This window comes from Bombyx mori, chromosome 27 (genome assembly GCF_030269925.1).
Source record: "Bombyx mori chromosome 27, ASM3026992v2".
In the NCBI taxonomy this organism is placed as follows: domain Eukaryota; kingdom Metazoa; phylum Arthropoda; class Insecta; order Lepidoptera; family Bombycidae; genus Bombyx; species Bombyx mori.
Genome location: NC_085133.1, coordinates 4,278,946 through 4,293,828, shown reverse-complemented (window position 1 = coordinate 4,293,828; position 14,883 = coordinate 4,278,946). Strand labels below are relative to the sequence as shown.

The 14,883-nt window shown below is 36.8% G+C and overlaps 1 protein-coding gene across 1 annotated transcript; it reads right to left on the bottom strand.

Annotated features, from left to right (window-relative positions):
- Positions 1-297: 297 nt before the first annotated feature.
- Positions 298-13,218, bottom strand: LOC101743028 (glycine receptor subunit alpha-2). Its single transcript, XM_021348406.3, has 9 exons — positions 13,048-13,218; positions 9,376-9,540; positions 8,204-8,387; positions 6,952-7,178; positions 5,872-5,954; positions 4,637-4,771; positions 3,418-3,594; positions 2,513-2,718; positions 298-1,679 (listed from the first exon to the last, which is right to left on the bottom strand). The coding sequence occupies exons 2-9, from the start codon at positions 9,465-9,467 to the stop codon at positions 1,509-1,511; spliced, it is 1,275 nt and encodes a 424-aa protein (XP_021204081.2). The 5' UTR covers positions 9,468-9,540; positions 13,048-13,218; the 3' UTR covers positions 298-1,508.
- Positions 13,219-14,883: the final 1,665 nt, after the last annotated feature.

Sequence of the window (14,883 nt, the reverse complement as noted above, 5' to 3'; positions counted from 1 at the left end):
GACTTCATGCTTCAGGGTGAGTGGCGGGTTTCCTGTTTTGATGACCGGGAACTCCGGTAGCCACTTAACACCAATGGGCTGAGAGCTCGCTTATCAATCGACAAAAAAGGTTATGCTTACCAATAGACAGCCAAGCTATAAATCGTATTTATTAATTTATAACCAACTTCGCCACGAAGGCTTGCGGCGATTACTCAGTGGCAGGATTTGTCCCTGGCATTGCTAACGTCCACGAGCCACAAGAACATTAGGTATGCCAAACGCTCACATACACGGGCCAAAAAAAAACACAATAAATTAACATTATTAATTTATTTTTCAATTTTCCATAACTAGAACGTATTTAAAGACGACAATGAAAAATTCAACTTTTCAAATTAAAACTTTAAAAATAAATACACATTCCACATAATTTGATTATGTTCATTTAATTATTGAAGTCTTTATGCTTACAAAAGTCGAACGCGCTCAAAACTGTTTGAACTACGATAATTGCCCATTTCTGCCGCGAACCAATCATACAATTCGACTTGTAGTTTAAGACAGCCGTTGCAGTCGATAGACAAAACGTTCGCATTCTGTCTCACGTTGCAACATCTATGAGCTTCGGTTGCCGGGAAACGCGTGGACCATCTGCCGTTAGCGTGTGAGCACAATGGCTCTACAAGAAACACTCATCAGATCCTGTATTTACTTAAGATAACAGTTTTTTTTTATTGCCTTTGTAGGCAGACGACCGTACGGCCCACCTGATGGTGAGTGGTTACCGTCGCCCATGGACTTCAGCAATGGCAGAGCCAAGCCGCTGCCTACCTTGACAAGCTGTCACGTCATTGTGCTACCGTAATAACCGAGCTTGGCACTTAGACTGATATTCTAGATCTTATAATCTTCTAGATTTTATATTCTAGATAAATTAAATAAACAAGTCAATTTGAATTTCCACATATTACGGTCACATAATCTAAATTACTATCACGGTTCAATTTATTGTTTATTATTTTTGTTGTATTACTTCCGAAATTTCGCACGTTTTACAGTTTTCGTGATCACGGACGACTATAAGTGTAATAACTATACTCTATGATATAAGCGTTGTGTCAACTACTGCTTAATATATTTTAAAACTGTAAAATTATATTAAAGTTTCTGGACTGATTGATTTATCAAAGTATAGTCTAAGCAGCTAGGACTGTTAATTCAAAATGTTTATCAGTTTTATGCAATACATTCAATAAGGAATGATCTTTGCAAATTAAAAACCCTAACGGAGTTAAAATATGGGGTTCCGTTGTATGAAAGTCTGTCGTTTATAACGTACGAATTACAAAATTTCATATGACGTCTAATTAGAAATTTAAATAGACGAAAATCGCTTCAACCACATACATACACATCTCAGAAAATTATTACACTAGTGAATTAATTTACTTAGTGTTGCCTTAAAACGAGCTAAACCTATTAAAGGATCTACTAAAAGTATGTGACTAGAAAGTTTTCCGTTGATTTTACAAAAACGTGGACCAATACACCACGTTTAATATGAAGAAAGAGAACGGGAAGAAGAATCGACTGAATCTATCTATGTAAACGGCCGTCTCCCTGCCATTGCAGAACGTGTCGTACTGTGGCACTGAAGCCGCACTCGCTCGAGGCTCCGTGCTTCCAGGAAATATGTGCTGGAAAGAAGTAATATACTAGTAATATATAGAAGAAGTAGTATATATAAGAAGTAATATATAGAAGGGTGTATCGAGAATGTTTTCACAGACAATGGTAGGCGGCGGTTGCGCTCTGCTTCTCTGTCATTGCTGACGTCCACGGTCGACCTTAACCACTCACATCAGGTGGGTGATATGTTCGTCTGCATGGAAGGGCAATAAAAAAAAGTAAAGAAAAACTGAATTCTCATCAAAAAGTTAACTTAGAAACCGGCTTCGTTCCATCGCTGGCTTACAAGAACTTAAGGCATATGTACCTATCTATACTAATATTATAAAGAGGAAAGATTTGTTTGTTTGTTTGTTTCGAATAGGCTCCGAAACTACTGGACCGATTTGAAAAATTCTTTTTCCATTAGAAGCCGACATTGTCCCTGATGAACATAGGCTACTTTTTTAAATTTTATTTTATTTTATTTTTTTGGTTTCATGTGTGTTTTAATGTTTCCGAAGCGAAGCGAGGGCGGGTCGCTAGTTATCTTAATAAAGTTACTGGTATTTGTTATTGGCTATTTTTTTAATTGTTTGCTTTAGAACAGGTAGTTATCCATTCAGTCGACTATTGACTTCCAAAACAAAGGAATAACATCGTGCATTGAGTTGGGCTGGAAGACACATTCTAAGCCCGCCTGGGTAGGTGTCAACACCGTGGCCATTTCTACCTCAAAGCAGATCTGTCCACGGGTTCCGGTAATCACTTAACACCAGAAGAGCGTGCTCATACACTATGCAAAAAAAAACCGCATTAAGCATTAACATATTTTAAGAAACCTACAAGAAAATCTTTTCACCTTGAAAGCGTCTAAATCCCTGGACAGGTCTTCATCGGAATATCCCTTCATGGCTTTAGTGGCGACGGGGCCCATGTAATTATTCACGACGGCGAACTCGAACAAGGATAAGAAGACGAACACCGAGCAGGATGACATCCAGACATCGATTGCTTTGACATACGACACCGGCGGAAGACTTTGTTGGGATTGGGTGTTTTGTGTTGCTAAAAATTACGATCGTATCGATGAATGAAATAGGGTACAAATTTGATTGAGATGCGATGATCATTTTAATTGCAATTGCTACGAAGAACGGCTCAATGATTCAGGATAAAGGAGCAAAATAGGTAAAAAAAAATCGTATTCATTGAACATCCTACCGCATAGGTCATGTCACACCTTTTTTTTTTTGATCAGGAGGAAATCGCCAGACTTCCAACCTGACATTGAGATGTTTATGGTTCCGGTAAGTATAATAATAATAATAATAATTGCCGACAAATCACACACGATATAATCTAACCCCAATCTAGAAGTCCCTGTACTATGAGAATCTATGCTATAAAAGCTTGTATTCGTTAAAAAAGATACATATATAGATACTCAACATTTAAACAAAAAGCAAACAAACCTGTTCATCACACGAATGTTTGTACAATGCGGGAATCGAACCCACGACTCTCTGCCCAGGTATCAGGGCACTAATTACTGCACCGCCGATTCGGTCTTACTTAGTTACTACTGCTTTACAACAACATCTTTCTACCAAATAAATATCGATCCAAAAGTTTTTGGCTTCGTGTCTACATCTACGATTGGTATATAAGAGTTCTGATAAACTTTTAACATCACAAGCCTCGTCTAGATAATTTTCAATACAAACCACAACTTAACAACAATTACGAATGTTAGAGAATCCTTACCTAAAGTCAACAATGAAGTGACTCCGAGGGTGACTCTGGCTGGAATGGCTTCGGGTTTGATCCAGAATGAAATCCAAGACATAACAACGATGAGCGCCGATGGTATGTAGGTGTGGAAAAGGTGGTATCCAAGGCGACGTCTCAAATTAAAAACAACGGCCAAACAGGTGAAGTTACCTAGGAAAAGTAATTGTGCAAAAATTAGGGGACGTATCTTAAAGAAAGCACTTGCGTAAAAGACCGTCATTTTGCAGTCAAAGTTCCAAACTGTACAGAACAGTAATAACAAAGAAACTAATCATTCTTTTTTTACAGGAATAACTCTTAGTTTGTATTTAAAAGAAAACACATTTAACTAAAATATCGTGGTTTAACAGCTGTAGTTCAAAATATTACGTCTCATAACCTATGAAGTTGCCATTTTAAAATATCGGCCATAATTTACGTACACGTACGAATGTCATTCGTTTTCGTTTGCTAACGTCAAGAGAAGATTTCTAAATTTTTCTAAGACAACCAACGTGATTAGTGTACTCAATATTTCTCTTAGTCACCCTAATCGCCCCTATGATGTGTGACCATGGTGTTAATAATTGTGGCTTCTCCGACATACATATATTTTTTGCCCGTGCAGGCAAACGAGCATACGGCCCACCGGATGGTTAATGGTTGCCGTCACCCATGGACGTCAGCAATGCCAGGAACATAGCCAAGACGCTGCCTACCAAATTATATTTTCTATTTTCAGTCATTTGTTTGTTGATTAGTTGATGCTAACGTTGAAATTTACTGCTAACTCAGCTACAGCTTAGTATTAGACGATAGTGGAAGCCATGTATCGCCGAATAGCCGAAACGAATATCAAAAGAACTAGCAACGTTGAGAACGCTTGAGTACAACGCCATCTATTGTCAGATAGCGGAAACACACATCAAAGCTTCTCGACTTGCTCAGAATGTTTTCAATAAATCTAGGGATGTCGTATCGACTATAAAAGCGTTGCAAAGATAGCATAAAGTCAGTCAGTAATCGGATCTACTCGAAGCGAAACAGCGAACGGATCACCTGAAGCGAAGCGGAAGAAGTGAACTACGACTTGTAAAATGTTTTGTGAGTGTTTTATGTGATAAATACAGTTTTAATTTGTACTTTGGTGGAACTTTTATTTATTCCGAACGCCAGCGCGTAACAGTATCATAGAATATGATTCTTATATTACCAGTGGAATACTCAATAGTACAATCTGTGGTATAGTTATGAGCGATGTCCAACTGCGGCAGTTCGATGTCCGGATTCACCACCAATGGGTCCGTCAGATTCCATATGAACACCAAATCGTGGACTGTGTGTGACACTGTAAGAAGATAAGACTGGATAATTGAAACATCAAAATTTGTACACAACTCCGAACTGTTTTCTGTCGCGTAGCATTATGCAAACAGTGACAATTTACAACTAGTAAGCCCTGTTATTTACGTAATGCTAATGAATCCAAATTTAAGTAGGTAGTAGTAGTATTTTTCCAAATGGAAAGGCAAAGGTGTCATACCATACAGCTTAATCTTCATTAGATCGACGTTATGAGGTGAACAGTCAATTTTACGTACGCCTTGAGTTTCCGTAACCGCTCATAATACATACATAATATAATAATAATATAAAACTTTAAATGAGAAATATGCATGAAACTGTATATTTTTACTGGTGGTAGAACCTTTTGTGAGTCCGCACGGGTGGGTATCACCGCCCTGCCTATTTCTGCCGTGAAGTAGGAATGCGTTTCAGTTTGAAGGGTGGGGCAGCCGTTGTAACTATACTTGAGACCTTAGAACTTGTATCTCAAGGTGGGTGGCGCATTTACGTTGTGGATGTCTATGGGCTCCAGTAACCACTTAACACAAGGAGGGCGGTGAGCTCGTCCACCCGAAAACAAAATTTATTCACTTTAAAAAAAGTATCTATGATCTATGAGTGCGTAACTAACATATTTAGATAAATATGTATTTATGCATAGTACATTTGAAAACGAAAGATCGCAAGTTCCCGTAATCCCGTAAACGTTATCATTTATCCTATTCTAACGTAAGAAAATAATGACATCTTCAATATATATAAATATGAATTGCTGTTCGTTAGTCTCGCTAAAACTCGAGAACGGCTGGACCGATTTGGCTAATTTTGGTCTTGAATTATTTGTGGAAGTCCAGAGAAGGTTTAAAAGGTAGATAAATATGAAAATTCTCGGAATTAAATAAAAATGACAATTTTGTTTTTCCTTTGATGTGTCCCCCTTCGGACGGATTCCTTTTGTTTGTTTTAAATTTATTTTATACAATAGTTTAGGTCTTTTATTTATCGATTGAGGCACTACGAAGTTTGCCGGGTCAGCTAGTATATAAATAAAAATCCAATAAACCCGCTCGATAAATGTTATCTTTAATCAGATATACTCACAGCTCTCTATCATTATGGAACAGCTCTGGGTGTCGTGAGGATACGATTCAAATTTCATAGCACACGAAAGCACCAATGTCAATCTAGATATAAACCAAATAAATGTGATTATTTCCTAGATGTCCAAACTAATTTCAGAGAACACTTCTCATGGTTTAGTGAGTTTTGAGTACATTGCCGTTTTTAAATAAATTGGGGACTTAGTACATTGCTACTCGTGTTAATTTTGTCAATTTTTGAAGTGAAAACTTCTTTAGAATCGTTGTGATTTCAAACCGGATGCAACGGAAAAAACGACAGGTAAGAGACACAAATACAAAAATGTGTAGGATAAAGCCAGCAAAGAGTGAGACAGAAATATACATACTATTTAATACAGCGCCATCTGTGAGATTTTTTAATACTAACGTGTGTATGAAAGCTCTTGTAGTGAATTTTAATTTAGGATTATACGTGAAATTAAAATATAAATTCACAGAGGGCGCTACCTTACAATTATTTACTAATGACAAAATTTTACATATACTTAAGACGTTTAGGATAATTGTATTTTAATTTTGGAAGGTTTCACTTCTACCACGTGTGAATTGCACACATTTTGCTTTTTCTATGCCGCTACTTTTATATCGAATTGACCATTCAACCGGCCAATCGAGTGAGATTGGCCCTAATTGCGAGCTAAAACATGACTTAATAAGTAAAATGATTATTATTCGGATCTAGAACGTATCACTGACACTCATTTTATTCCTTCAGTTGAAATTTATTCACAGAAATGCGTTGAGTGTGTTATTCGATTTAAAAAACGATACTTGTAGGCATCTCAATAACAGCATCGACTCGTCTCTAACTAAGAGTACACCAGCCATTCTATCCTTTATTCTTTAGGTCAGGACGGCTTCTATAAAATTTGCAGTAATCCTCTCGTAGTAATATCGTATCTAAGAGCAGAGACGTAGAGGTGTTCCTGCGCCCCACGGCCCCTAACCTACCTTGAGTCAGAACTCTTTATCATCCTAAACTACACTTCTTAATAAAATTACTTCATCAAAAATCCACCAGAGCCATTCAAATACTAACTTGGACATATAAAGAAGAGTCTTGTCGTGGTACAGCCAGAGATAATGATTCGGTATGCTCATTTCATGGAAAGTGACTTTCTTTGCGTTCTTAAAGAAGCAGTCCGGACGCCAGATGCTGTTCAGCCAGTCTACGTCCAGGATTCTGTACTCTTCGTGCATGTTCTCTGGTAAGCGCAGTCGGGGATCGCGCCAGGATTGTGCCAAAAATATATCGGCCACGTATGTCTGGAATTTTTGATTAGCAAGCGGGGCTTTATTAAACAACTTACTTACTTACTCTTCCTTATACAGAATCCGCCGTGGCCTAAAGGATAAGACGTCCGGTGCATTAAGTAGTGTTGAGCGATGCATCGGTGTTCGAATCCCGCAGGCGGGTAACAAATTTTTCTAATTAAATACGTACTCAACAAATATTCACGATTGACTTCCACGGTGAAGGAATAACATCGTGTAATAAAAATCAAACCCGCAAAATTATAATTTGCGTAATTACTGGTGGTAGGACCTCTAGTGAGTCCGCACGGTATCACCACCCCGCCTATTTCTGCCGTAAAGCATTAATGCATTTCGGTTTGAAGCGTGGGGCAGCCGTTGTAACCATAGCTTAGAACTTATATCTCAAGGTGGGTGGCGCATTTACGTTGTAGGTGACTATGGACTCCAGTAACCACTTAACGCCAGGTGGGCTGTGAGCCCGTCCACTCATCTTAGCAATAAAAATAAAAAAGACCCTTCGTAATGCTTCGTAAATCTTAAGAGGCTTCCGAAATAACATATATTAGGTCGTCGTGGCCTAACGGATAGGACGTCCGGTGCATTCGTGTTGAAGCGATGCACTGGTGTTCGAATCCCGCAGGCGGGTACCAATTTTTCTAATGAAATATGTACTCAACAAATGTTCACGATTGACTTCCACGGTGAAGGAATAACATCGTGTAATAAAAATGAAACCCGCAAAATTATAATTTGCGTAATTACTGGTGGTAGGACCTCTTGTGAGTCCGCGCGGGTGGGTACCACCACCCTGCCTATTTCTGCCGTGAAGCAGTAATGCGTTTCGGTTTGAAGGGTGGGGCAGCCGTTGTAACTATACATGAGACCTTAGAACTTGTATCTCAAGGTGGGTGGCGCATTTACGTTGTGGATGTCTATGGGCTCCAGTAACCACTTAACACCAGGTGGGCTGTGAGCTCGTCCACCCATCTAAGCAATAAAAAAAAAAAAAAAAAAAAATATATTACGGTACTCACCATGCTTTCTTCATTGATAGAATCCAAGGAGAGTACGGTGACGTGAAAGTATACCACAGTCGGTTGACCCAGGAGTTTGGGGGCTCTGTTCTTGTCGTAATACTTTGCCTTCACGGGCAAGATGTCGCGAAGTGACAGACTGGACTCGGATTTCAATTCGATCTCTTGGTATGACCCGTTGGCTCTGAAACGATATTTTCAAATTAGCTTAATGTTGATTTTTATTTAGTAATTCTAAAATAAAGAATACAAAACAAAAAAGCAAATAGTGAGCATATTATCATAAATGTGGTCGAAATAAACATGCATTCCCAAGTATAAAAAACTGCTGGTCAGATCTTGATAAAATGGTATCTCACGGAAAGCACCAGCTTTCGAATAATAATAAATTATAGTTTAAAAAATCTAACAAAATACGCTTTTATAGAAAATCCAACTATAAAATAGAAAATAAATTTGAATTAAAAATAGTGTATGGAAAAATGATTTTATTGTAAAAAAAAACCGTGGGGTTCATGCAGTAGTTATAAATATTTTATGAACAGATATGAGTAGAATTTCTATAAAAGCGTATTTTGTTAGTTTTTTTAAACTAATGTTTATTTTTCATTTCTTAGTTGAATTTAAATTTTTTCAATATTTTTTTTAATATTGAATTGTCATCGGTCCTTAATAAGTATAACAAGTTTCGAGTTAATCCGACGTTTTGAAGGGGGTCAAAATCATGTCCAAAGATTCCGTTACATACTAACATACATACGTCTGAAGCTAATAAAAGCGTATTAAAAATCTGGGGTAACACAACACGCATTAAAAAAGAACAGTTGTAATAAAAATCAAACCCGCAAAAATTCTAATTTGCATAATTACTGGTGGTAGGACCTCTTGTGAGTCCGCGCGGGTGGGTACCACCACCCTGCCTATTTCTGCCGTGAAGCAATAATGCGTTTCGGTTTGAAGGGTGGAGCAGCCGTTGTAACTTACTTGAGACCTTACAACTTATATCTCAAGGTGGGTGGCGCATCTACGTTGTGGATGTCTATGGGCTCCAGTAACCACTTAACACCAGGTGGGCTGTGAGCTCGTCCACTCATCTAAGCAGTAAAAAAAAAGTTGAATTGAGAACCTCCTCTTTTTTTTTAATTTAATAACTTTCCTATTAGGGTACTTACAAAAAACTCACAGCGGCTTGAACCCGTCCCGCGTGCGTCATTTTCAAACAACAAAGAACCAGCAACGCCGTCGCTCTGAACACCAAATCCATTTTTTTATTATTAAAGGATTTAATAATATAATGTTCGTTAATTTCTTTTTTTCATGTCTAGTCGTTGTGTTATCTGTAAAAAATACTTGGATCTTATAATATTACTAGCTGTACCCGTCCGCTTCGCTGGGCATTTAAAATTAACATTATTATTTCTCACCCCCACAAAGAGTCTCATCATTAACGCCCGCGCAACTGGAGTAGAGAGTCCAACACTCATATAAATATTATAATATATTAGCCTATCCATTAAGTACATGTATTTTCTACATGGATACCAAGTTTCAAATCAATCGGATGCACGGTTCAGTCGTTATAACGGAACATCCGTAAAAACCACTGTAGATTTATATATTAGTATAGATACCGGATTTCTACAGGATTGTGACCCACGAATCTCGGTACGGAGCTATTGAAACGTGGTAATAACGAATGAGTATTGGTCATAATTTTTTTTTAATCGAAGGTGATAGTATTTTTATTATTCCAAAATCAAAATACCACAAACAAAACTTTTGTCAAAATAAAAAATCAGTGTTTACATTTGACCTTATCGTTATTAAAGCAAATTATGGGTGGAAATAATAAAAAATACTTTGAGATAATATGGGATCCTTCAACACACTGCATAAATTTCCCTCTTATACGTGAATACCGACAATAATATCATTTAACTTTTTATTCACTTTGAATTTTAACCATTGACGTTTATCTTAAATAATTAAAATAACTTTCATTCACCATTAGACTAGATTAGCAGTTAAATATTCTGTATTTAATCCACACAAATAGTAAACTATGCTAATCTAAACAACTAAATAATTTATTTGTAAGAAATCCTTTCGTAAAGCCGGAAAGGGAATAATAATTTATTTGGTTGCTTAATTATGTTTGACAATTATCCCGACAGTGAGGTTATGATAAATAAATAAGACATAAAGGAACCAACAACTAAAGTGAAACTTGTAAACAAACAAAATCGTGACAGAAAGATTTAAACGTATAGTGACAAAGTGAACATGAAACATAACAACAAAAAAAACTAAATTACAAGTAGAATAAAATATAATAATGAAATACCTTTAAACGAGCAATTCTTGTATATTAATATATAGATAGATAGATTATAATCTGAATCTCGGAAACGGCTCCAACGATTTTCATAAAATTTAGTATTCAGGGGATTTCGGGGGCGATAAATCGATCTAGCTACGATTTATTTTCAGAAAATGTTGTTTTATTCGTGTTTTCGATAATCAACTCTTCCCGACATCTATTGGCGAATAATAATACTATTTTTCTTGAGGCAACTAACCGCTTTAAAGACACAACAAGATGGCGTTATCAAAAAAAAAACGGTCATCATTTAGTAATGAAATTATGCGCCAGACTACATAATATATAGTTGGCGGTCACGTCAGTTTCATAAAAAGCCTTTGTAAATTATACTATTAAAGCATATCGTCAAAAAAAGCATTGACGTTCTTCGTATTTTAACTGATAAGGACGGGTAGGTACCACCGCCCTGCCTATTTCTGCCGCGAAGCAGTAATACGTTTCGGTTTGAAGAGTGGGGCAGCCGTTATGCTGAGAGAACTCATGTCTCGGGGTGATTGGCGGCATTTACGTTGTCAGTATACCTATGCGCTTCGGTAACCATTTAACACCACGTGAGCCGTGAGCACGTCCTCATATGTACGCAATAGATAATATTATTTTATACACATATAACTATACCCATTGTTGGCATTACTAAGTCTCTCAATTTAATAAAACTCGGGCAAAAGACGGTTGAAATCAAATGGTACCCTATCGGCATTTGTAAGACTTCATTACATCACGCCACTATAGATAGATGCGATGCTTATCTAATTTGAGGAAACCGAGTATTTTCTGTGACACGCTTTCAAGGTAAAAAAAGTATAGTTTTCAAGCAGATATGTAGAACTCTATAGAGTTATGAGTTTTATTCAATTATGTATAGGTACGGCAACATAAATCATCTACAACGCAATGAAGTAGCAATTTAACAAACTTATTTTGAAGATTTATTTTAAAGGGAGAGAGAATTGATTTTCTCTAAAAATTTAGATCAAGATGTGTTTTATTTTTTAACCGATCCCAAAAAAAGAAGGGATTTTCAATTCGACTGTATTTTTTCATATGTTTTACCTCAGAACTTTTTTCTAGGTGAATCGATTTTGAAGATTCGTTCTTTTTATTTGAAAGCTCGTGCTTCACACTCGAGTTTTCACACAAAAAGTCCACATTTAAATTCTATCATGACCTGACCGGTAGCTTTTGAGTTATCTTTAATGAATAATGGATTGTAATTATCTTCGCCTACATCGATGACTCATAAATATGTTGGTGTTGGTTTCTTTTTTGTTAAAATCTTGTATTATTTACTGGTGGTAGGACCTCTTATGAGTCCATACGGGTAGGTACCACCACCCTGCCTATTTCTGCCGTGATTCGTGAAGCAGTAATGCGTTTCGGTTTGAAGGGCGGGGAAGCCTTTGTAGCTATATTGGGACCTTAGAACTTATATCTCAAGGTGGGTGGCGCATTTACGTTGTAGATGTCTATAGGCTCCAGTAACCACATAACACCAGGTGGGCTGTGAGCTCGCACACCCATTCAAGCAAAAAAAAAATCGTCCTCCCAAAAAGACATCTATATATTAATACGTGAAGCAAAAACTTTGTACCCCTTTTTACGAAAATTGCGCGGACGGAGGAGTATGAAATTTTCCACACTAATAGAGAATATAGAGAAGGAGTGCAAAATGTTAATATTTTTTTTAATTAATCATTATAAAAACATTACACACGCTACCATATATTTGACAGAACACATATATTTAAATGCTCTTCGTTCATTTTCAAACTTTTGTTATTGTTTAAAGTCTGTGGTCAAATTGAGAATAGATTAATATAGTTTGTTTTTAATATTATTTGTCTATAGTGTAGTCTTGACGAAATCTGTGATTAAGAAGTATAATACTTTTAGTTTGAGTTTCAAACTCAGAATTTCAATTAATTAGAGGCGAATTTAGACTACTGTGGGACCACGAGTATAGCTTAATAAAATAAACATGATATTAAACCTATATTTATTTTTATCAAAGACTAGCGACCCGCCCTCGCTTCGCTTCGGAAACATTAAAACACACATGAAACCAAAAAAATAAAATAATTTTTTTTTTAAAAAAGTAGCCTATGTTCATCAGGGACAATTTCGGCTTCTAATGGAAAAATAATTTTTCAAATCGGTCCAGTAGTTTCGGAGCCTATTCGAAACAAACAAACAAACAAATCTTTCCTCTTTATAATATTATTAGTATAGACTTGTAAATCGTTAGACGCGATAATGGCATTCAGAACCATCCAGTCATGTTTCATATAATTAAAAACGTGCTCGAGAACATTACAACTTGAATATATTAACACAATAGGGCCAAAAGTCACGTAGGCGAATTGAAAAAAAAAAAAATTTACAATTAAAACAACTGTTACGATTTCATCCGTAGCATATAATAGATTCCTTAATTCGTAAAACATAAAACTATTTTACCAACTTTCTATTCGCTCCTTGAAATCGATCCATCGAAACGAAAAAAAAAAAACACTAGTCGACAGTTAAATCAGGATTTAAACAAACACAGAAAGAACAAGAACACAAAACGGTTGTCAGAAAAAACGAACATAATTAGAGTTGAGCTCACATAGGCATATTAACATTTTTCGCACAAGTCTCTACGATACATTTATCGTTTTCAAGTATTATTCGTTACTGAATTATACCGTCTTTTCTATCGCTTGGAATCGTTAAGGATTGGACACAGTTACAAGAATCAGCGTTTTCCTTTATTAATTCTAAAAGTTTATTAAGATGTCGAAAATTGGTTGGTAATATTGTTTGTATTAATCAAAAGATTCAACGCGGCCCTAACGCTGACTGACCACTGCGAACAATTAAATTTTACTTTTCCATCGTTTATTCCATTTTCTTCCCCTGGTGATTCTGTTTAGCGATTTTGAACTTAACACCGTAGTCTCAATCAACTTTACGATTAAGCGGTAGTTGTCAATATACATTTACGAAGGAAATACGTGTTTCTCTAACTGATACGCCGGCACAAGCCAAACTGAACCTTACGACCTCACCACTTACCTTATCGCTTGAAACCTCGAGGCTAATCCAACTCCGCCCCGCTTAGTAGGTGAGCTCACAGGGGTTAGTGTGAAAGTAAGAATAGTCCTAGCAAGAGCAGCGCTTTACTGAATCTACCACTGGATAAAAATCGCGGGCCACTGAGAAGATCGGCGAGAAACTCAGCGGTATGTGTCTTTGGGTTAGGTTGCACGTCGAACTCTTCGTCGCATTCGACGAGTTCATCCGGAGAAAAACTAAATATATTGGGTAAACCTAATGTAACCGTAAAACAACTAGTCTATATAAAAATGAATTGCTGATCGTTATTAGTCTCGCTAAAACTCGAGAACGGCTGGACCGATTTGGCTAATTTTGGTCTTGAATGATTTGTGGAAGTCCAGAGAAGGTTTAAAAGGTAAATACATATGAAAATGCTCGGAATTAAATAAAAATAACAATTTTATTTTTTCTTTGATGTGTTCCTCGTCGGGCGGATTCCTTTTGTTTGTTTTAAGTTTATTATATACAAAAGGTTAGGTCTTTTATTTATCTTTTGAGGCACTACGAAGTCTGCCGGGTAAGCTAGTAATTATTAAATATCCAACATTTTGTTAATAACCTGCATATAAAGCTACTTTCATCATAGCCAGACGAAAGAATCTTTAGTATCAAATCGCTTAGTTTATACAATGAAAACTCTATATGTCCGGTATCTCTAACAGGATTAGCGAACGCCTCCGTGCTAAACGGGGCGGGACCTTGGGCCCTTTACAATTTGACTTCTAGCACGAAAATCGATCGATAAACCTTCAGTTATTGTATATAAATTCAAGGTAGTTTTTTGGTATGCCAATAGATAATCATGAAACAGTTAGAATTCTACGCGATTTATTTTACGAGGTTACGCATGAGCAGTGTTCTTCGTTTGTCGATACCATACTTTTTATTTATATAGGTACATAGGGAATTACAAAGATTGATATAACTGACATAACGTCTTGCCCTGTTTTTTCGAAGTCAAACTTTTTTTTAATTGCCTACATGGGTGGATGAGCTCACAACTCACCTGGTGTTAAGTGGTTACTGGAGCCTATAGACATCAACGTAAATGCCGCCACTCACCTTGAGATATGAGTTCTAAGGTTTCAGTATAGTTACAACAGCTGCCCCACCCTTCAAACCGAAACGCATCACTGCTTCACGGTAGAAATAGGCAGGGTGGTGGTACCTACCCGTGCGGACTCATAAGAGGTCCTAC